We start from the raw sequence: 21,615 nt of genomic DNA, 5'->3' as shown, positions 1-21,615 counted from the left end.
TCTCGCAAGAGGGCTGTTAGGGCAGAGCGAGCTTCAGCACCCCTGCTCTGGCTCCCTGTGCTCCAGGTGGATCAGGTGTGCTCCAGCTCCCACTCGTGCTCCCACTGCTGTGATGTCATCTGTCAGGAGGTCCTCGCCAGAGCCAGGCTGTGACCATGATGACCCAAAACTAGGCGCTAAATGAGCCCCTTGTCAAGACCCCACCCAATGTTGGGTGTGTTGTTCAGTAGAGGGCAGCAGACTGGCAGGGTGAGTGCATGCTCAGGGGTGGCACGAGGGCAGGAGCTGCATGCTGACACATCTAGATATACTGATGGTGACCTGCTGCTGAGCCCTCAACATGGGTCTCCTAATGTAAGCAAGTTTGTTATGTGTTTTGTCAGGTGCTGTAGGGTTGTTTTGTTGTTGTTGTTGTTTCCTTTTAAGGTTCATGTATTTATTTGAAAGGTAGTTATGGAGAAACGGGAGGAGAGACAGAAAAAGAGATCTTGTATTTGCTGGTTCCCTCCGCAAATGGCCCCAACAGTCAGGGTTATGGCAGGCTGAAGCAGGGAGCCTGCATCTTCTAGGTCTCCCATGTAGGTGTAAAGCCTCATGCACTTTGGCCATCTTCTGCTGCTTTTCCAGGTGGATTAACAGGAAGCTGGATTGGAAGTGGAGCAGCTGGCACTCAAACTAGTGCTCATATAGGATACCAGCCTAGCAGAGATGTAAGCCACTGCACCACAGTGTGGGCTCCAGCTAGGTGCTGTAGCTCTCCCCTGCTACAGATGAGGAAACTGAGGCACAGGGAGGCTAGTGACCTGCCCTAAGATGTTGGTTGACCTCAACGTCTCTCAGTGCGGGGGTGTGCCCTGGAAGGTGGGGCCTGCCGGTCAATCTCAGCCTCAGTTCCCTGAGCCCCACCTGACTTAATCAGGAGCTCAGAGCTAGGCCAGATGTGGTGCCAAGGCCAAGTGCAGGGAGCTAGAGGTGTGCAGCTTCCTCAGCGTGCACACACACCCCCAGCTCCCAGCTGGGAGCTCGGCTGGGGACACAGGGTTCCAAGCAGGAGGCAGCGAGCAGTGTCTGCCTGCACGGGCTGCTTGGCTTCTCATTTCTGTCTAGGCGTCATTTGTTTCCTCTGTGTGACTGTTTTATTGTTTTCCATTCTCCCAAGCAGCGCCTTTTTGATTTTCTGTAAATTCCTCTATAATCATACTCTTCCCCACCACACATGAGATCATAATGGATCGTTGCTGTTCGGGCACCGGGTATCGCAGTTTGAATGTGAAGGTCAAAAGTTGAAACTCAATAAGAGCAGACGTCTGACTCCCACCATTTAGGCTGCGGTTCTGCTTTCCCGTTTTGCCGATGATTAAATTGATCTGGAGGTAGAGTAGGGAATAAAAGGTGACGCTTTCATGCCGTCTAATAGCTTGGTGCCTTGGGTTCCGGCTAAGTACCTCTGGAAACATCCCAGAAGAGCAAGCGTGTCAGCAATCGCCGTGCGCCTCCATGGGTTTTAAGTGAGACTGAGTCAAATTGAGTCACACGCCGGTTGTAGAGCTGTTAATAACACGGAGGGGAGGTGTCCCGCATGCATTAAGCAGGCCATGAGTAACGTGTCTATTTCTGCTCCCCTGGCTTGCTGTGCATGCAGGGGACATGGTAAACTTGGGGATGTCAGAGGCTTATGGGCCCCAGAGAACCTTCATCCCAGGCAGCATGTTCCAAACTGGAGCGGGGGTGTGAATGACGCCTTTGGTCACGTGCAGAGAACATTCCAGAGGGGTTGCACATCTTCATCTCTTAATGAGCAGGCATTGCAACTGGCGTTAACGAGGAAGGGGTTCCAAGGGCATGGCGGCTTCTGAATTTCTTTGCATCAGAAGGCAAGAGCAGGGATGCTGCAGCATCAGGGGCAGAGGGAAGGCCCCGGGCAGTCCCTGGTGCAGGCAGTCCCTGGTGCTGGGCTGAGCCATCGGTATCTCACAGCCTTGGGCCTTGGAGAGGGCTTGCCCATGAAGCCTCATGAGCATGTGTGATCCCAACCGATAGTTTGTCCTGTCTGTCCTGTTCTGGGATTTGGTGGCTGGGTTCCAGGCTGTGGAAGGGATGATCATGGGGTCCCTGTGATATGGAACACCCCCACCTCCACCCCAGGACCCTTCTGCCCGACCCCATCTTCTCCTTAAGAGGTGGGCTCCCTGACCCTCACGGTGATTTTTGCTGAATACATGGTGCTTTGGTGCCAAGAGACCGGCTTTGGAAATGCTTCATTCTCTCTGGTTGCCATGTTAATGAGCAGAGCATTCAGACCTAAGTTAATTGATATCTTAATCCTGGCTTTAATGCCCCAAGGCAGTTTTGTGACCTGTGAATATTTAAGGTGGAAAACAAATTGCTGAAAATCACTCTCTGCCCAGTCCAGCTGTGGTCATTTCTGGCTTAGGCAGGGGACACTGGCGGGCACCAGAGATGGAGTAGCCACCTTGGCTGCGTCAACCTCCCCGCTTAGGTGCTGCCACCTCTCTGTCAGCATGCCCCCCACTCTGTAGGTGTGGTGACGCCCACAGGCACAGCTGGAAGCCAGGGTCCCTGCAGGAGACCAGGCAGTGCCTGGGGCTGCTGGCCGCACCTTTTGTCCTGGCCAAGGAACCTTGACTGCCCTCTCTCCCTTCCAGTCCTGAGCTGTGGTGGTCCCCTGTTGCTTCCTGGAGGAGAGGTGGCTTTGTCCTCTTGTGGCACTGTCCAGCCTTGTAGGTCGCCCATCAGTCTCCCCACATGGCTTGGACTGAGTGTGAGCTCCGCTTGCTCCAGGGCCTGGTGCCTGTAGAGGAAGCCCAAGAATCCTCTCTGCCTGTGGGCAGCAGACACGGCCTCACCTGTCCATCAGGCTGAGACCCTCCTAAGATGGGCAGAAACCATGCAGGATGCTGGAGGGTCCTGTTCTCTGTATTGATCTTAGAACCAGCATCTCATCCTTGGGTCTTGGAGATAACCAGGCTAGATAAGGGCATGTCCTTCTCCACCAGGTGCCCAGGCAAGGTTTCAGGTCCAGAGCACCAGAAGGATCTTTGGTTAAATTAATGCTCAGTGGGTGTCTGTTTAAGTCGGCATTAAACTGGACCAGGTCAGAGCCAGCATGATTTGCCCTGGTTCACTTTTTGTTGTTGTTTTTTTAATGTGATAAAAAAAAAAAAAAATTCATGGTGGGCTGATCAGCTAGAAGCCCAGATCATCACTTTCCCAAGGTGAGATTAGATAGGGAGTCCAGGGCCTTGGATTGCCTCTTCCTCCTTCTGTGGGTGCCACAAAGGTTGGTGCTACAGAGGCCCAGGGAGGCCACTGCCCCACCCTGCCCAGCACTGTAGGCTAAGCAGCATCCCATGGCCACCTGCTGGATGGAGCTGGGCTGGAAGAGACCACTGTGGGCTCGGCTGCTGTTTCCAGCTCTGGAGCACTGCCTAAGGAGTACTGGTGAGCCAGGCATGGTCCCTGGAGGATAGGGGCCCAGTCCCATCTTTTTTTTTTAAAGGGGCTTGAATTGCAAGTTTGAATGCTGGCCCAGGATTCCTGGAGACTGTCCTGGTGACACAGAGGCAGGGATTTAGCCTGCATTAGGGACTGGGGGCTGAGGGAAGGCCCTCCCTGACTTTGAGAAAGGTGGATTTCCTGTAGAAAGTGGAAGCTGCACCTCGGGTGAAAGGACCAGGGTGCTGGAGGGAGGAGGCAGCAGGGGCGGGGCTGGGAGTGTGAGGACAGTTTTATCTTCCCTCTGAGGACACCTAGAGGCCTCCAAGAGGCCGTGGTGACGGGAAGCACGCTGCACCAGGGTGGCTAGAGCCGTGAGTGACTGAGCTGCTGTCAGAGAGCAGACGGGGCTTGAGACCCGGGTCAGGCTGGAGAGGGATGAGTGTGCTCAGAGAGGTGGTGGAGGGGGCACTGTACCCCCGGGCCCCAGGCTGGACGTGGGGGGCGATGGCCGGAAGAGGAGGAGGTGTCTTGGGCAAAGCCTGGGTCCTTGACCTCAGAGAGCTGTGCAGAGGATGTCATGGCGGTTCTCACACCAGACTGCAGGTGCCCAGGGACCCCCAGTGGGACCCCAAAGGCTGAGTGTGGGCCCGGCAAGCTCATGGTTGCAGGGATGGGAGTGGAGGGCCAGGCAGTGGCAGGGGCTCAAGGAGTAGGGAGGCTGTGGAACAGAGGCTGGAGTCAAATGCAGACACTGGTGCCCTCCATCCCTGAGGCTTCCTGTCTCTCTGATTGAGAGGGGGAGGAGCTAAGTGAGGTTGGTAAAGGAGGAGGAGGCAGCCGGGAAGGAGCTCTGGCCCTGTCAGTGTCAGTGTTCCTGGGGCTGCAGGGATGAGGGGGTGGAAGGGAGGAAGATAAGTGCACGTGTGTGTGCATATGTGTATGTGTGCACATGCATGCTTGTGGAGGGGACATCTGTGGAAGGGAAGGGAGGAGAAGGCTTGGGCGTCCCTGTGGCGGGGAGAGGCACAGCGAGGCCTGTCTGGCTGCTGTCCCCTGTGAAGGAGAGTTCACTTGTTTGTGGAGGGAGGACAAGGCAGGCAGAGGAAGTGGGGAGGAGACCTGCTCATTCTCCTCTGGCACTGGGTGACCTGGAGCTCACAGGGCTGGCTGGCCAGCTTACCATGTAACATGCCCGGAGCAGGGGAGGGCTGAGTCCTGTGTGGGGGTGGGCAAGATGGTGGCTGAGGGGTGGCAGAGAAAGAGAAGCAGAGAAGAGGTTCCTATCCAGGAGCAGGTGAAGGTGGTAGGAATTCAGAAGCCCAGGGCTGGGTGTAGCCTGTTGTCCCTCAGGTTGTCACAGCCTTTTGAGTCTAAAGAGGCCAAGGGTGAGGTACAGGTGGCTGCTACTTGTTCCTGCAAGTGGGTTTGTACCACAGGAGCCAGAGCTGCCCAACTGAGCCCTGCCATGTCTTGGGACCCCTCGCCCTCCAGGGAACCAGCATGGGACTGTGGCAGGGGAGGTACCCTGTGATAGAACAGCAGTGTCGCCTGCAGGAAGAACAGCTCTCCCTGGGCTCCGGGCGGTTTTTTTTTTTCCCCACTGTGTCCAAAGGCGTCGCACGTGGCAAGAACCCGTCCTCATTTTGTGGTGACAAATGGCTGGTGGTCCCAGCTGGGTTGGCGTCATCGAGACGCTGTGAAGTCAGTGGCTGGCGGCAGCTGGGATGTTCCCCCAGGGCCCAAGGTTTCACTGCTGCTGCTGCTGCTGCTGCTGGGCTGGGAAGACCTGTGTCCTTGCCTGCCTGGCTGAGGTCAGACTGCTCCCCTGGGGCTAGGGCAGCTGATTTGCCCCCAGCAGGCACTGCCATCTCCAGGGTGCTCACGGGCATTCCCCCTGCAAGGAGGAAGGTGGTTGGGCAGGAGCATGGTAGAGATGAGCCCCTCTGATTAAGGGGTGCAGAGCTGGCCCTTCCTTGAAGCGCTGGACTCTCCTCCTGCAGTAGCGGACCTTGCGCAGGGGGGTCAGCGGGGGCTGCTCCGCCTCAAGTCTCCAGATCTCGGCATTACAGACTCCCACACAGCCTTGCCCTGCCCCCTTCTGGAGCAGCCGCCCTGCCACCTTGTGTCTGGGTCTACCCTTCACCACGTGGTACTTGTCCCTTCTCAGTCTCCGAGACCCACGACAAAGGTTGCTTTACATTGTTTTGTCATCTGTATCTGGGGCCCTTACCTAGCCATAATGTGAAGTGAAAGGGGGCATTTGCCATGTTGCACAGCACATCGGGAAAGCTTTGGGAGTGTTGTCAAAGCAGTCTGTGCGCTTGAGTCAAACAATCCTCCGAGACAGAATGGTCCGGGGAAGCCAGATTCACAGCAAAGCACCGACTCCTGCCTTCTGGAGCTGTACATGGTGTTTAGCCTGTTCTTTTGAAAGTCAGAGTGAGAGAGTGAGAGAGTGAGAGAGAGAGAGAGAAGGATCATCCATCTGTTGGCTCACTCGCTGCCTGATCCCAATAGCCGGGCCTGGCCTGGAACTTCGTGGTTTCCCATGAGAGTGCCAGGGGCTGAAATACTTGAGCTGTCTCCTGCTGCGTTTCCAGCAGCTTTAACAAGAAGCTGGTTGTAAGCAAAGCAGCTGGAACTCCAAATGGCACTCTAATGTGGGATGGCAGGCAGTGACTCAAGCTGCTATGCCACAAACCAGCCCTTGACTTTTGCTTTAAGGATACTTCTGGATCAACTCCACTTCTTTATTCCATTATTTCATTTCATTCTGTTTTTGGTTTTCTCTCTCCCACCACCCCAGCGTACATCCCTAAAGATTTTCTCCATTTCTGAGTTTTTTAGTATCTGAAAAGAACTGTTTTTTTTTCTTTGTATTTGATTAATAGTTTGTCTCAGTGTGTATTTTTTTATATTTGCTCTAATGTAAGGAAAAGGAATCAGAGTAGCTGAGTGGACCATGCATCCTTTGATATTATTTTAGCTAAGACTCAGTTTTTCCCATCGGTAAAATGGGTACGATAATTCATTTTTTTTTCCAGATTGCTCAGAGATACATGGGCAGAATATGAACTAAAGCGTTCTGTTGGGGGTGAGTGCATAGGATGGAGTGAGGGAGCAGGCTAGCAGCCACAAGAGCAGTTCAACTCACCCCCAGGGGAGCTCCAGAGCTGGACTCGTCCATCATGAATGTCCCAGCTGAAGCAAGGGGGTTGGACCTTTGTTGTTTTCTTTGGAGGCCGGTGTAGGGGTGTGGCCATAGGGAGTATAGTTTTGCAGAGGACTGGCCAATTCCCTGTAGCACGTGTGACGAGGACTTTGGTTCTGCAGGTGGGCAGGGCAGCCAGCATCCATAGGACCTACACAGAGCGGGCCCAAGTCGGTGATAATATAAAAAGAAGGGAGGCTCTGTTTGTTTTCTGAGATTCATCTAGCTTTGTGGGCCTGATGTACCTGTTTGGAAATATAGTCAGTGCTGCGTTCCATAGGTCCCACCAACTGCAAAGCAAAAATGGTAACAATTCCAGAAAGTTCCAAAGAGCACCATTGGAATTTGCCACATGCCTAACCCTACAGTAAATCCATGCGAAGCAAGTGCTGTCCATGTTGGGATGCGCTGAATCACCTCTGCCAGTCACAGGACTCTGTCATTTGCCTCAGGTCTCCTTCTTGACCAGTGTGATTTACACCTGGGAGGACTGCCTCTAATCTGAATGCATAACCACCATTCCCTGAGCCGTACAGTGTAACAGCTGTTTACATAGCATTTGCATTCTGCCAGGTGTGGCAAATAATCCAGAGATGTCTTGAAGTATACAGGAGGATCTGCATAGGCTAAATGCAAATAGTATCCCATTTTATTTTATTTATTCTCCAATTGGCCACAGTATCCAGGTCTGGACCAGGCCAAAACCAGAAGCTGGGAGCTTCTTCCAGATCCCCAACCTAGGTGGCAGGAGCCTAAGCACTTGGACCGTCCTGCACTGCCTTCCTAGGTGTGCTAGCAGGAAGCTGGATCGAAAGGAGAGCAGCCAGGGCTCGCACACATGGTGGCAGCATCACAGGCACAGCTTAAGCCACAAGGCTGCCCCTGTACCATTTTACTTGAGGTACATGAGTGACTGTGGATTTAGTGACATAGGAATACAACAATGAGAATCAGGGCAGCTTGCGAGGGGCGACAGGGATCTGTGTGGCTTTGGCACGGGCAGTGAGCCCGAGGCAATATCCATGGAGTCTGTGGCATTGACCAGGTCCTGCTCTCAGTGCTTTGAGACATCAAACCTTCATTCTTACAGCAACCCAGCATAGACATCATTTGTGACTGTCTCTGATTTTACTAATGAGGAAACTGAGGCTCCAAGTAAGGGTCCTAGCTACACAGCTGGGAAGGGGAGGGGGCTGTGACTGGGAGTCCCTCTCCAAGGCCTGGCCTTGGGGCCTCTGCACTCTGCACTCTGCACTCTACCATTGAAATGTCCTGGGCTGGACTCAGATGTTTGAGACGGGCAGAGGCAGACTCACATTTACTTAGCCCCACTGTGTGAATCTTGCTTGGGAGGAGAGTGAGTGCAAGATGAGAAACCGAATCCCACCTGGGCCCCTTGGCCGGAGCTTGTTGTGAGGACCCTGTGGTGCCGCGGGGGGCCAGGTGCAGGACGTGGGCGGTGATGACTCTTCTCCATTCCCGGGGGGCACAGGGCACATGAGGCCTCACCCCAGTCTCCACCTAACCTGTGAGTCTCAGGCATCCCCACACATGTCTGTCCCCACTCTCTTTCCTGACTGTTCTGCCCTGCTCATCTGTCCTGGTCTCCTGCTTCTCTCCCCCAACCAGCTGCTACCACTCGTTGTCCTGCACACCCCCCATCTCAGGCAGACACCTGTGTCACATGGTGTTCCATGCTGCCCTGTGAGTCAGGCTGGAAGTAGGGGAGACAAAGTGGTGCCTTCCTATGGCAGGAAATAGCCAGTGTGCCCATGGCTGATATGCAAGCGGGATGGACAGCTGCTGTGTTCTCCACCACAACCCACACATACCCAGGGGCTGTCTTCTGTACTACTTATTGCAGCTGATTCCCCCTGGGGTGGGAGGTGCTCCCCGCTCCCGGCCTGTACAGCTCCTGGCAGGCTTGGCACAGTGCCCTACCCAGGCCTTGCTGGGTGTGTTGGGCCCCAAGAGCTTTCTGGAGGAATCATCTGGCCAGCCGTGCTGGAAGTCACTAACTTGCCACCTTCTCTTCCCTCTCTGAAGTCGAGTGTTCAAGACCGACATGGAGCTAGAGGTCCTGCGCTACACCAATCGGATCTCCAGCGAGGCTCACCGGGAGGTGAGGTGGCTGCCTGCTTGGTTGGGTGGGCAGCATTGCTTGTTCTGCGTGTGTGCATGCATGCGCACTGAGAGGTGTGGGGACCCCTAGTCCCCAACGGCTGCTTGAAAGGGAGGAAGTTTGCATGGCGATCACTCTTCACTATGTCCTGGTGGACTCGGGACAGAGATGGCGAAGCCCTGCTCTCGTCCCCACCCTACTGAGGCTGTGTGTGGGTGTCTTGAGGGACACCCAGTGTGGCTGGGATAGGCCAATGCCTACCATGAGACGGTCACGTTACAAGGCAGGGTGACTGATGGGCAACGTCATCTATACAGACCAGTTTTTCCTTTTTATAAAAAAAGGTGCCCTTCAAAAGAGAGAGTGCTCCCATGACAGGACTGGTCCACAGTCATACCTGGGAGCCAGGAACTCCATCCGGGTCTCTCATGTGGATGATCAGAAACCAAATTATGGTTGAGCCCTCCCTGCTGCCTCCCAGGGTCTATGTTAGCAGGAAGCTATAACAGGACTGACATAGCAAGCCCAGGGAACTGTGGAGTGGGTTGCAGGCCTCTGTGTCTTAACTACCAAGCTAGATGCCTGCCCCAGCATTCTCTGTTTTATGAACAGTAAAGCAAAGCCAAGTGCTTAGTGGTAGTCATGATGGCTGTCCTCCGCCCACGTCCTCTGCACAGTAGCTTGGTGCTCGACATTTGCCCGCTTTCAAAAATGGAAGTGCTCCATGGTGGTTTAAATAAACAGAATGGCTCTAGGAGCCTTAGAAAGTTCCAATTTGTCACCCCTTCGCATGACCAGGCGCACCTGTTGTTCCTTCCCTTCTGTAGAGAAGGCGCTTGTTTGAAGCAGCCCTGCGTTATTATAATACCATGTTACTTATCTGCTTAACACAAATGGCTTTGCTTACTATCCTTCCTCTAGGTCATGAAGGCCGTCAAAGTGGGAATGAAAGAGTATGAGATGGAGAGGTAAGCGGTGTCTCTCTTGGTAAAGATGGAAATAAAACTAATGATAAGAAAGTGATTTATATTCTGCAAGCGAGTAACAGATGAGGTGCTGCGGCCGCCATGGGGACGGTGAGCAGTGCTCAGCGTGGTGGGCTGGACTGGTTTTTCTCCCGCCAGCAGCCCTTGACCGAGTGTTGGGTGGTAATGGCCTCTGATTACTTTCCGGGGCGGTTTAGTGCCCAGCACTCCACTCTTGGACTTCACTTCTACAATTTGCAGTGAACTTGACCAAATAGCGGCTATTGTGTGTGTGAAGGCTGCCAGTGAAGCAGCTTGTCAGCTTTGTGTGTAAACACTGCTGTTATGTCTGCTGTGTGTAGACTGCTGGGTCGAAGGATGTTTAAATGACTCCTAAAGTGCTCTGGAGGGCTCCAATTAGGCCTGTAGTGAGCAGTTCACCCAGGGTGTCTACTGGGGCTGCCCAGCCCTGCTCTAGGTCCCAGGGTCTGGCACACTGCTGCCTGGGGGCCAGCAGGGAGCCACTGGGGTCAGGTCCAGACCACCCATGTCTTCCTTCCCACCCACAATCCAGGGTCTCCCACCAGCCACTGTCCTGTCAGCGAGCTCTAGAAAGGGGACACTGAAAACGCTGCCACTTTGTACACCCTACCCTGGCCTCCCCCAGGCCACCTGGCCTTGCAAGTTATCTGCCATTGCACCTTGTAGGGCCCAAGTTCACCCGAGGCTGCCCTGGGCAAAACCCCAGCTCCATATTGCACCACCAACCCCTCTGGCTCACCTATGTTGTGTTAGCACGGGGTACAGGGCCAAGGGGCAGGTAGGGTCTGCAAGGGGCAGCGTGGACTCTTTCTTTCACTGTTACCATGGCTTTGGGGCCCATGTGCTTTTCCAAGTGCAACCTGAACAGGGTATACCCTGAAAGGGGAAGGTGAAAAGTTACCTACTGTTCGGTTGTCCCCACAGAGGGTGGGCAGCCAAGGTTCACCAGAGAGAACAGGGCAGAGCATTCAGAGATGTGGACCCTCACGGCAGAGCAGTGTCTGTGGTCTCCCTCAGCCCTCTGCACCCTGAGCCTCTCGGGCAGGAAAAGCACTGTGGGGCCACCCTCAGGAGGTGGGCTGGGCAGTGGCTCCCTTAGGTGGCCACTGCCCTAGAAACTGTCTATGCATCGTTGGGCCAGAGTTGAGGCTGAAATAAAAATAACCAAGAAACCAGAGCAGGATGAGCTCAGCATGGCACGGAGCCCTGCCATGCATCCACCCCTGGCATCCCAGAGCAAAACCCTGCTCCTGCTGCTAAGGCTTCATGGAGCTGCATGGGTCCCAGAATGCTTCCTCCCCAGGTCTCATCCCCCAGCCCAGGTAATGGAAGACTTTTTGTTTTTAATTTAAAAGGGAAATTTCAAATGGAATAGAATAGTACAATGAACCCCGAAGTCCCCATCAGCGTTTTGTTTAATTGCGCTCATTTGTCTTGCTGGAATACTTTAAAGCTGGATCTCAGAATCTCAGTCATTTCACTGGTAAACACTTTGTAGGTATCTCAGAGTTTTTCTTCCCTTCCTATGGTCACCGTGTGTATATTGTATCGCATTTACCAAGCTGATGGTGCACTCGGGCCTCAATATCTGTGGCTCCCACTCCTGCAGATCCAACCCATCGCAGATTGGAAATATTCCAGTTAGAAAAGTCACGTTGTCACCCACCCGAATGGACGTTTTTCCCTTTTCCTTATTCCCGCTGCAGTACAGTGTAGCACCTATTTGTACAGCATTCACGTTGTGTTGAGTATTACAAGCAATCTGGAGATGATTTAAAGTATACGGGAGATGGTGCGGAGGTTTTATGCAAACATTACAGAAAGAACGTGAGCGTCCTTGGATTCTGTTGTCCTCAGGGGTGTCCTGGAGCCGCAAGTCCCTCCCTAGTCCCCAAGGGATGACTGTGTTACTGTGATGCCTTCAGGTCACCCCTGCCCAGTCTGTATTGCTGGAAAGATATCTTACTGTAAGAGTTGCTGTGTTGGAGTTGGCATTCCTGCACTGTCTCCATGCTGCATTTGGCCAAGGCTCAGCTCTGGGGAGAGATCCCTTTTGCCCTACAGACTGCTGAGCCTTCCACCCATACTACCATGCACAGGCTGGCCCCACTACTGCCTGCCTTCCCTGCATACCAGGCAGCCTGAAGTTGGGAGGCTTGGCCGAGGGCTCCTGTCCAGCAGCAGCTCTGCAGAGGGTGCTGACTGCTGTGAATTCAGCGGGATGGGCCAGGTATGTGCATCGTTGTACTCCTGCTGTGTACCACGCCCACCCGTAGCTGCTCATGGGTGCTGCTGGTAGAGGCAGCATCTGCCATCAGACCCACGGACGCCATGTGACATTTGGGTGTCTAAGAATATTGAGCTGGGGAGGTAGGGTTGGGACTGGGAAACTGCTCTGTAGAAAATGGACGGACGACAAAAGAGATGGAGTCTGTCCCAGGGTGTCACCACTCCCTGAAGATGGTTGTCCAGGGTGTGTCATCACATCTGGGAGTGGCCCTGGCTGGACTCAAGAGCATCCTCTGGCTCCTGGGGACATCTGACTCTTCTCAGTGTACCACTACTCGGGTTTCCTTGTGTCCTGTGTCCTGGAGGGCTGTGTCTCATTGGGATAGCATCTGAGAGCCCAGAACTGCCTGGGATCATTAGAAGGATGGATGTGGACTGGAGGAGAAAGGTCCTGAGCTTTTTCTGCTGTCCCCTGCACCACTGGGGATTTCTGAAGTTTCATTAACTCACTGCAGAAATACGAATCTGCCAGAGCACCTGTTAGTGGCTCAGGAGGCCCTGTGAACCCCTGGATTTCTGCCCAGGAAGGTCAGAGGCAGGTGGAGCAGGTGGAGCAGAAAGTGAGCAAACACAGCAAACCCAGCTGGGATCCCTGAAATCTGTCGATTCATGCATCGGGCACCCGGCCAGCCCCAGCCTCCCATGGGGACCTTGATGTCCCATGTCAGGGCTGCAGGCTGTCCCATGTCAGAAGCTGGCCAGGAGGCCAGACTTCATCTCTCTGTGTAGCTTTGCTGTCAAGGACTTGTAAAATCTGGAAGGCAGTGTTGTTTTGTTTTGTTTTCAAAGGAAGCAAGCGAATGGCGTTTGCGTAGGCACCATTTCCTCCTCCCTATGCTTGTGGGTGAGGTTGCAAGTGAAAATCATTTTGCACCATTGAGGTGTAGTAAATTGTGCTAAACCAACAGGCAGGTCATGTGTGAGTAAATTGGGCTCGGACAGCATCCCAGTTCAGGCCCAAGCAAGCAGTCCGTTTTATCACCTCATATTATTTAATGCGAGGAGCATAACCAGCTTGTAGCAGGCTGGCACGGGTTGGCAGCCAAATCAATTACCTGCGAACACTAATTTAGAGCATGCCCAATTGGCTGTGTAAGCAGGGCCTGGTTCACATTTGCCACCAGGAGATTAATAACTTGATGTTTTTGACAGCCTGAGACCTTAATTGGCATTACGGTGTCTCTCCTGACTGTTTGAGTGGGGCATTTGGGCCCTTTGATGACTGCGCCCGTTGAGGTCATGGGTGAAGTTGCTGGCATCTCATATGAGCACCGATTCAAGTCCCAGCTGCCTCACTTCTGATCTAGTCCCTGCTAGTGCCCCCGGGAAAGCAGCAGAAGACGGCCCAAGTGCTTGGGCCCCTGATACCGGTGTCAGGGACTGGATAGTGTCCTGGCTCCAGCCTGGCTCAGCCCACCCTTGCAGCCATTTGGGGAGTGACTCAGTAAATGGAACATCTCACACACTCTCTCTCTCTCTCTCCCCCTTGATCCCTTTCTTTTATACTTCCTTTGAAATAAAGAAAAGAAATATTTAAAAATCATGTATTGGTATGGCAGGGGTGGGTAATATTGTCCTCCTTCCCTGGCTGGGCTTCTTGGTGCCTATCTGAGATCCCTCTGTAGACCCCTGGTCAAGGCTGGGGTCATCCTGGAGCAACGCACAGGGATAGCCTCTTTTTCACACCCCACCCCCTGTTGATGAAGCACTTGGCGACTGGGCTGCTTTCACACCAAAGGTCTTGTTGCTTTGGACAGGGAGGGTGCATGGTCCTGTGCTCGGTGGGGCCAGCTTTGGGTGGCAGTAGGGGGACGCAGCCTGAGAGTCTCTTCCTATCATTAAACACAGACACACATACACACCACCTGCACACACTTAGCACATGTCACATCACACATATATACACCCACACATACACTTATGCCATGTAGCCACATATCCCTATATACCAGAGATACGCACACCACAGACCACATGTGCACACCTAGCACAATACATATTCCACATATCACATGCACCTGCACACATACACACACCAAAACACAATGCATAAAACCTATCATATACACACACACCACACGCCTGCACACCAGAAACATGGCACACATGACACACATACATCATACCACATACATGCCACAGACAGCTTTGCATGCATTCACATGTTCCTCATACTCACTGCACATAGACACAGCTGCACACTGCACACATGCTCACACCACACACATGCTCCACCAGGCGTGGGGTGCTAGGGCGGGTGGGTTGCTCTGTGAACTTGTGCAACCCAGGGAGCAGGTTGTGCAGCCTCCAGCTGGTTGTTAATAAGCAGGTGGCTGTGTTTTTCTGGACAGGAGACTTTAGCTGCAGTGAGGGTAGTTGGCAGGGTGGGGGCGAGTTGATGCCCCGTATTGCTACGAGCCTAGCTGGCGTGTGGACCACACCAAGAGCATGGGCAGGCTCAGCACACCCCTTCATGTGCCCCCCTCTGCTGCCCCTGCTGTGCCCCCTGCCCAGGGACCCTGCTTCTCTACCAGCCCTGCATGGGGCTGTGTTCCCAGCTCCAGGGCCAGGAGCTGCTTCTGATCAGTGCCTGAGGGCTGGCCATGCTGGCACGTGCTCAGCCACAACCTTGCCTGTCTCTTGTCAGGGTAAGGTGCCCCCTCAGGTTACACAAATGTCTTGCCAGGAAGTCCCTCTTCCCTTCCTTTTTGGGAACTTCTGGAGATGCTGGGTTTCTAGTTTTTCTGGGCCTGGTGTGAGCTGATCCGCCCAGCCCTGGGCAAGCCTGGATACTGGGAGGCAGCCAGCCCTCGTTCACCTGTCCCCCTTGAAGAGTCCCTAGGTCTGGTTTGGGGTCCTTCGAGGCAGTTTGGATCCAGGCAGCCTTACCTGAAGCCCCAGGTAAGAATATGTGGTGGGCCCCTCCCTGTGAGCTGGGGCCTCTTGGATGCAGACCCGGTGTGCAGACTCTTCCTCCTTGGCCACGGTGGCTGCCACGGGTTCCTGCCAACACTGCCATGGCTGATGGCTGTGGGGCTCTGTCAGCTGTTTGGTCCATCCCCAGAAGGCAGTCCCGCCTGCACCTGGCCAGCCATGCTATCTCCATGGAGTTAACTTCATCCCAGGCCACCCTGTACTGTACTAACAGGGTTGGTCCTAGGTGCCCACCCACCCAGCTCTCTGCACACCACCCGACATCAGCAAAGGGGCACGCTGTAGGGAAATTTACCCACATGGCTCGGCATTGCCAAGTGTCTCAGAATGTGGCTGGGTCCCTTGCTGGTCTCTTTGGGTTAAGCCGTTAAGCTTGTGTCGCCTCTGAAAGGGGCTGAGAAATGGGCCATCCTGCCAGTCTGTAGCCTGGTAATACAGGCAGGCCTGCCCGAGCTTTGGAGGGCCAATAATAGCTGCAGTAGGCCCTGTCTGTCCAGGGTAATTGTCGGCAACTGCGGTACCCAGCACGCACCCTGATGGAGCTGTCTCTGGCCTCTCACCACAAAACCATCCTCACTGTTGATTTCAGATAATTAGTTATCGCAGTGTAAGGGAGTAGTGTTTTCTTCCTGACTGACAAGAAGTTTCTTTCTTTCTTTCTTTCTTTTTTTTATCAGGAAAGGGTGCTTAGTTTTATCAGCTGCTCACTTGGCTTCTCCCTTGGTGCCTGGGGCCCTTGTTCGGGCATTGCATGTAGTCATCCGTCTCTCTGGATGCCTGTCTCAGCTGTGCCCATTTCTCAGACTGCCCTCACTCCTGGTGATCTTGATGAGCCCTGCTCAGGTCATTGCAGGACTGCCTTTGTCATAGCCTTCTCGTGGTTACACTGGGGTTGCTAGAAGAAGCTCATCAAACTGGGGTCCGGCTGTGGGTGTGTCCTGGCCCTGCTGGCATAGGCCTCACTCCCATGGCTGGGACAGGGTTCCCTGCCACACAGCCTGCATAGGTGGGCCACCCCCTGGAGGCTGGAGCGCCTGCATGCATTATTCATGACTCTCCTGTTTCCACGTTCATTGTTTATCCAGCCATTTACTGCTATTTGCTCCTGTCTGTATAGACTTGTGGATATTTATCTTATACTTTGGGTTGTAATCCAATATTGCATTATTTATCTTGTTGCTCAAGTCACTCCTGCTTTGGGCATCAAGGGTGCTCTCGTTTCGCCCTAGGTCCCTCTGAAATATACCCCCATCCCTCCACCAACCACCAGCCCCCCAACTTTCTTTTTGAGCTTTTCTGTGTTCCTGACCCAGCAAGCTGTTCTAGGCATGTGCTCTGGGCTCCCCATGCTGACTCTAGGGGTGCCCTGGTACCTTTCATTGCAGAATGAACGGGCTCTGGGAATGCACTGGGTGGGTCAGCTTTAGGACCAGACTTCTGGAGCAGAGCCATTACAACCTCCCCACTTACACCCTGCTTTGTCTGCTCAAGGGAGGCACTGCCGTGCAGCAGCTGGAGGGTGGGCCCAGCTCAACTGCTTCCGGCTGTGTGCCTTGGTCAGATTGGTAACATTACCTCAGTTTCTTCTTCTGGAGAAAGGGTTCCTAACAGCATTGGTAGGATGATCAGGAGATATGATGAATGCATTATTCGGGCATGGTATACAGAGAGGGTGGGCATGGACCAGACATCAGAATGGGGTTCATTATATTGCTGTTCTTTTACTGCCACTTTATGGAGGCTCGGAACAGGAGATAAGGGCCAGGCCTTATGACACTGTAAGTTCAACCTCTGTATGAGATGCCTACATCCTGAGTAGAGTGCTGGGTTCAAGTCCCAGCTGCTCTGCACTTCTTCCAACTCAGTTCTGTGCTAATGTGCCAGCAGACAGTGACCCCAGTGTCTGGGTCCTTGCTAAACTTGTGGGAGACCCGGCTGGAATCCCTGGCTCTTGGCCTCAGCCTGGCCCAGCCCTGACTTTTGCAAGTGTTTAGGGAGTGAACCATCAGGTTGCTGTTTCTTTCTTTCTCCCTCTCTCAGTGACACTTCTTTTCAAATAAATAAAAATTTTTTTGAAAATGGAGATTGAAGGCTGTAGAATTTTTTTTTTTTTTTTAATAGCTAATTTGGGCCCGGCGGCGTGGTGGCCTAGCGGCTTAAGTCCTCGCCTTGAATGCACCGAGATCCCATATGAGCGCCGGTTCTAATCCCGGCAGCTCCACTTCCCATCCAGCTCCCTGCTTGTTGCCTGGGAAAGCAGTTGAGGACGGCCCAAGGCCTTGGGACCCTGCACCTGTGTGGGAGACCCGTAAGAGGTTCCAAGTTCCCGGCTTCAGATCGGCGCAGCACTGGCCATTGTGCTCACTTGGGGAGTGAATCATTGGACGGAAGATCTTCTTCTCTGTGTCTCCTCCTCTCTGTATATCTGACTTTGTAATAAAAATAAATAAGTCTTTTAAAAAATAGCTGATTTATTTGACAAGTAATTACACAAAGAGAAAAGGAGAGACAGAGGGAGATCTTCCAACCCATGGTTCACTCCCCCGAGTGGCCACAACAGCTGGAGCTGGTCCAGTCTGAAGCTAGGAACCTCTTCAAACGATTGGGCCCTCCTCTGCTGCTCTCCCAGGTGCATTAGCAGGGAGCTGGATGGGAAGCAGAGCAGCCAGAACAGGCACCCATTTGGAATACTAGCACTGCAAGCGGTGACTCAGCTAACCACACCATAGCATCTGCTCCAGATCATGTGTGGTTTTCAGCTCTCTGTCATGTTTTGGGGTCAGTGTTTTTGAGATAACTTTTGGGAAGCTCCCCACACGTTTGTGTGTTTTCTGGAACAATGCAGAAGGCATCACTCGTGGCTCTTCCCGAGAGTGTGAAGTTCTTTGCCAGCTCTCCAGCTTCTCTCATGGATTGCCTTATTACAACTTTGTTGCTCTTAGAGTCAACATTAATATGTCTTTATGGAAAGTGTTTTTCCCGTCCAAGATTTAGAACCGAGACACCGATTCGAGTCTCCAAGAAGTTTTGAAATGTCTGCTCTGCCTGCCATCCTGCTTCCCTCCCCCCTCACGTTACATGTTTGGGTTCTTTTTCTATCGACGAGCACGGCCAGATTTTGTGTTTTATTGGGCTTTTCATAAAATCAGTTCTTAAATTTATTTTTCGGCTCTCCCGTTTGTCTGCCTCCTTGATTTCCCGTTGTATTATTAATCCCTCTCTCCTCTCCTCCTCCAGCCTGTTCTGAGCTTCCGTCTCTTCACTCACCTCACTGAATCCTCAGTTCATTTTCATTCTTTTTTTGCATTAGCAGTGAGTGCAATGGGGTCCATCTCTTTAATACCCACCCTGACCATATCCTCATAAGCTCAGTAGGCTTGTCTTTTGATCCAAGAAATGAGCTTAGTTCCCTCTCCAGGAAGATGTTGCTAGATTTTCCCGGGTTCCCTTTGCATGCTTGGTTACCGCTTTTGTCATCATTGGAGTTGGAGAATGCAGCCTTGTGCGTTTGTTTAAGTTTGAGGGTTTTTTTTTTTTTTTTTTGTGGCTGACTGAAAAAATATTTTGTCTGTGTTTTATAGGATCCTGGAAGGTGTGTAATTGTGATTTTTAGAGCTAGATACACATCAGTCGTGCTTTTAGCTCATGATGCCAGGCCTCAGCCTCCTCCCTTGCTTTTATGTGTTTGCTCTAGGAGTTGTAGAGGTAGATCAGCAGCATCCTGGCCATGGGCTGGGAGCCTGTGCCCCCAGAGAGTGGCCTAGAGCCCCCAGAAGGGCTTCCCAGGTCCTCTGTCAGGTCAGGATTTTGGTATCCCCCCCACTCCCTCAACTCTGTCTCCCCAGGAGGAATTTCTAGCGCTTGCGAGCTGGTGGCCTCTAGGCTGGGCTCGGTGCTCAGGTGGTGTCAGTGGGATGTTTGGCTGGTTTTGGCTCATTGGATTCAGTGATTCAGAGATTGGAGCTGGTGTTGTGGTACGGTGGGTAAAGCTGCCACTCGTGATGACGGCATCCCATATCAGAGCTCTGGTTCAAGTCTCAGCTGCTCCACTCCCAGCCCAGCTCTCTGCTGACACATCCTGGGTCGCAGCAGATGATGGCCCGAGTCCTTGGGTCCCTGCCACCTGCCTGGAAGACCCGGCTGGAGTTCCAGGCTCCTGGCTTTGGCCTCGCCCAGCCCTGAGTTGCTGTGGTCATTTGGGGAGTGAGTTGGTAGATGGATGAGTGATTTCTTTGCTTATGCTCACTCTTGCTCTCCCTCCCTAACTTCCATCTCTCTCTCTCTCTCTCTTTCTTTGTTTCTTTCTTTTTTGCTTGACTTGTGTTGAAAAATCAGATGAGCTGGCAACTTGGGCTGGAATCCCTCCGGAGCTGCAGCCTAGGGCATGCCACACCGACCCAGCTTGTTGTTACCTCCCCCCACCACTCTGCCCCCGCCCCCCCCCCCCCCCCGTGCCCGGCCCTTTTCATCTCTCTCACATTATTGGTTCTCGCAATTGAAAAGGATTTCTCCTATCGGTGTCTCTATCAAAAGAGGTGAAGATAAAAGAGTCAAAAGGATCATGCATTTCAAGAAAAATGGGAGTACTGTGGGGAAAACACTGCTTGTGCATTTTGCATGGAAAGATGGTGAGCTGCACTCCCACCAGGGGCCTTGGTGCCTGAGCTGGTCCTGGTCTTCCACCCCCACCTCAGAGGCTCCTCTCTTGGTTTGCTTACATGGCTCTGGAGGAGCCCCCTGGCAGGCACGGGGATGGCCGAGGCCCCGCTTGGCAGAGGTTGCCCTGCTTGGCTGTGACCACAAGAGAGATCCACTCCTTGACTCAGAGCGTCTAGCAAGGAGTTCCCCTATAACCACAGTTCCTCCGCCTCGGCTCCCGGGGCAGGCAGACAGCTGTGATGATGCTGCAAGGGTTGGTGCTAGCTTTTAGAACTTTCTCAGCCAGACCCATTACATGCTGGCGCACACAGGCGCTCCCTGTGGGAGCAATTATTTCAGGCCGTGAGTTTTTCGCCTCCTAGCTCTGGGTTCTGTGGCTGGCATGACGGGTTTAATCCAGGAACGCTGAATGGCATTTCCATGTCTACCAGTAGGAGCGTCTGCTCTTGAAGCCCGAAGGAATTGTGTGATCGCTCTACCAAGGTGGGCGGGCTTGTGGAGTTGGGGAGGGGGCACTCACTGCTTGGAGGCCCCAACAGTAGGCTCCTGTCCCCTGGCAGGGAGCGCAGACATCAGAAGCCAGGCTCTGCTGCCTGCTGTACTGTGTGTCTGCCTCCACTTGGTGTGGGCTCCAGAGCGCCTTCCAGTGGCCGTCCTTGGGCAGTGCCGGTGCTGGCTGCAGCTTTCCTGCAGGCCTGCCTCCGAGCAGGGTGAGGAAAAGCCCCCAGCCGGGGAGCCAGCGCAGCTCTGCCCACCTAGCCGTCATCCTTACAGCCTTCATGCTGGACTCTGAGACTCAGAGGAGCCAGGCTGTGGCAGCTGGAGTGATCCTGGTGCTGGGGACGGCTAGCATGGTTCTTCCCTGCCTGCGGTGATAGTGTTGTCCTTGTCAGGTGGCCCGGCACCTGCAGCATCATGGCAGGGGGACTACCAGGAGAAGCTGGGATCATTGCTGTCTGCTCACAGACCCAGCCAACTGCCTGCATGTGCGTTCTCTCTTGTAAAAAAGCCCAGTCTGGGGAGACAGAGCCCCAAGGATCCTGTGTTGGTGCTACCATGTGGTCCCCAGGGTGCATGCACACACACACAGATTTACACACATGTGCGTGTCATGGCATCTCCTGGGGATGTACTTTTGTTTTTACTCCTCCCAAAAGATTTGGGGGGGGGTGGATATTAATTTATTTGAAAGAGAGCCTGGAACTCCATCTGGGTCTCCCAGGTGCTTGAGCCATGTTCCACAGCCACCCCAGGTTCATTATTAGCAAGGAGCTGGATCGGAGGCTGAGCAGCCAGGATTGGTGCTGCGATGTGGGATGCCTGAGTCCTAGTCAGTGGCTTCACCTGCCACGCCACAGCACAAGCCCTGGGTGAATACACTTGCGACGACTGTCTGGGCTGCCTCTGCCTCTGGGCTTGTTCTCATGTCATGGCTTTTAGAAGCGATACGGTGGCCTGCTAAGGTGTCTCTCAGGAGAGTGCCAGCTGGGACCAGATACACCGTGGTTCCTGTACCCAGGCTGGTGGGACTTGTTAGTGGAGAGCCCTGATGGTCCCATGTCCAGCCCAACCCTCTATCCTCCCCACCCCATGGTAGATGGGGGGCCTGGTTAGGGCTGAGCCTGACCGGCCTCTGTCCCAGCCAGAACACTTCTGACACCTTCCTGGAGCTGGCAGGTAGCTGTTGGCGACACAACTATAGGCCCTAGACCTGGTCCTAGACCTATGTGTACAAAGGTGGGGGAAAATTTTTAAAAATGGGCCTTTCTCCTCAGTGCAGCAATGAGCACTGGATCCTCCGCCCGACCCTTGTATAAGCATCCATGGCCGTGTCAAGCCCTTGTAGGGGTAGGAGCTCAGGATGGTTTCAGCAGGAAGGCTATGCAATCAGACCACCTGCTCACTCCCATCAGACACAGCCGGCTGGAGGGCCT

At 53.5% G+C, this 21,615-nt stretch overlaps 1 protein-coding gene across 1 annotated transcript in view; it reads left to right on the top strand.

Moving 5' to 3' along the window:
• Positions 1-21,615, top strand: part of PEPD (peptidase D) — a 102,625-nt gene that overhangs the window by 40,046 nt on the left and 40,964 nt on the right. Inside the window, exons 8-9 of the mRNA XM_004595013.3 lie at positions 8,717-8,792; positions 9,714-9,760. Coding sequence (XP_004595070.2) covers positions 8,717-8,792; positions 9,714-9,760 — 123 coding nt within the window. The remainder of the gene's footprint in view (positions 1-8,716; positions 8,793-9,713; positions 9,761-21,615) is intronic.

The sequence above is a fragment of the Ochotona princeps genome, chromosome 16 (genome assembly GCF_030435755.1).
Source record: "Ochotona princeps isolate mOchPri1 chromosome 16, mOchPri1.hap1, whole genome shotgun sequence".
NCBI lineage: Eukaryota > Metazoa > Chordata > Mammalia > Lagomorpha > Ochotonidae > Ochotona > Ochotona princeps.
This window is presented reverse-complemented; position numbering and strand designations above follow the sequence as displayed.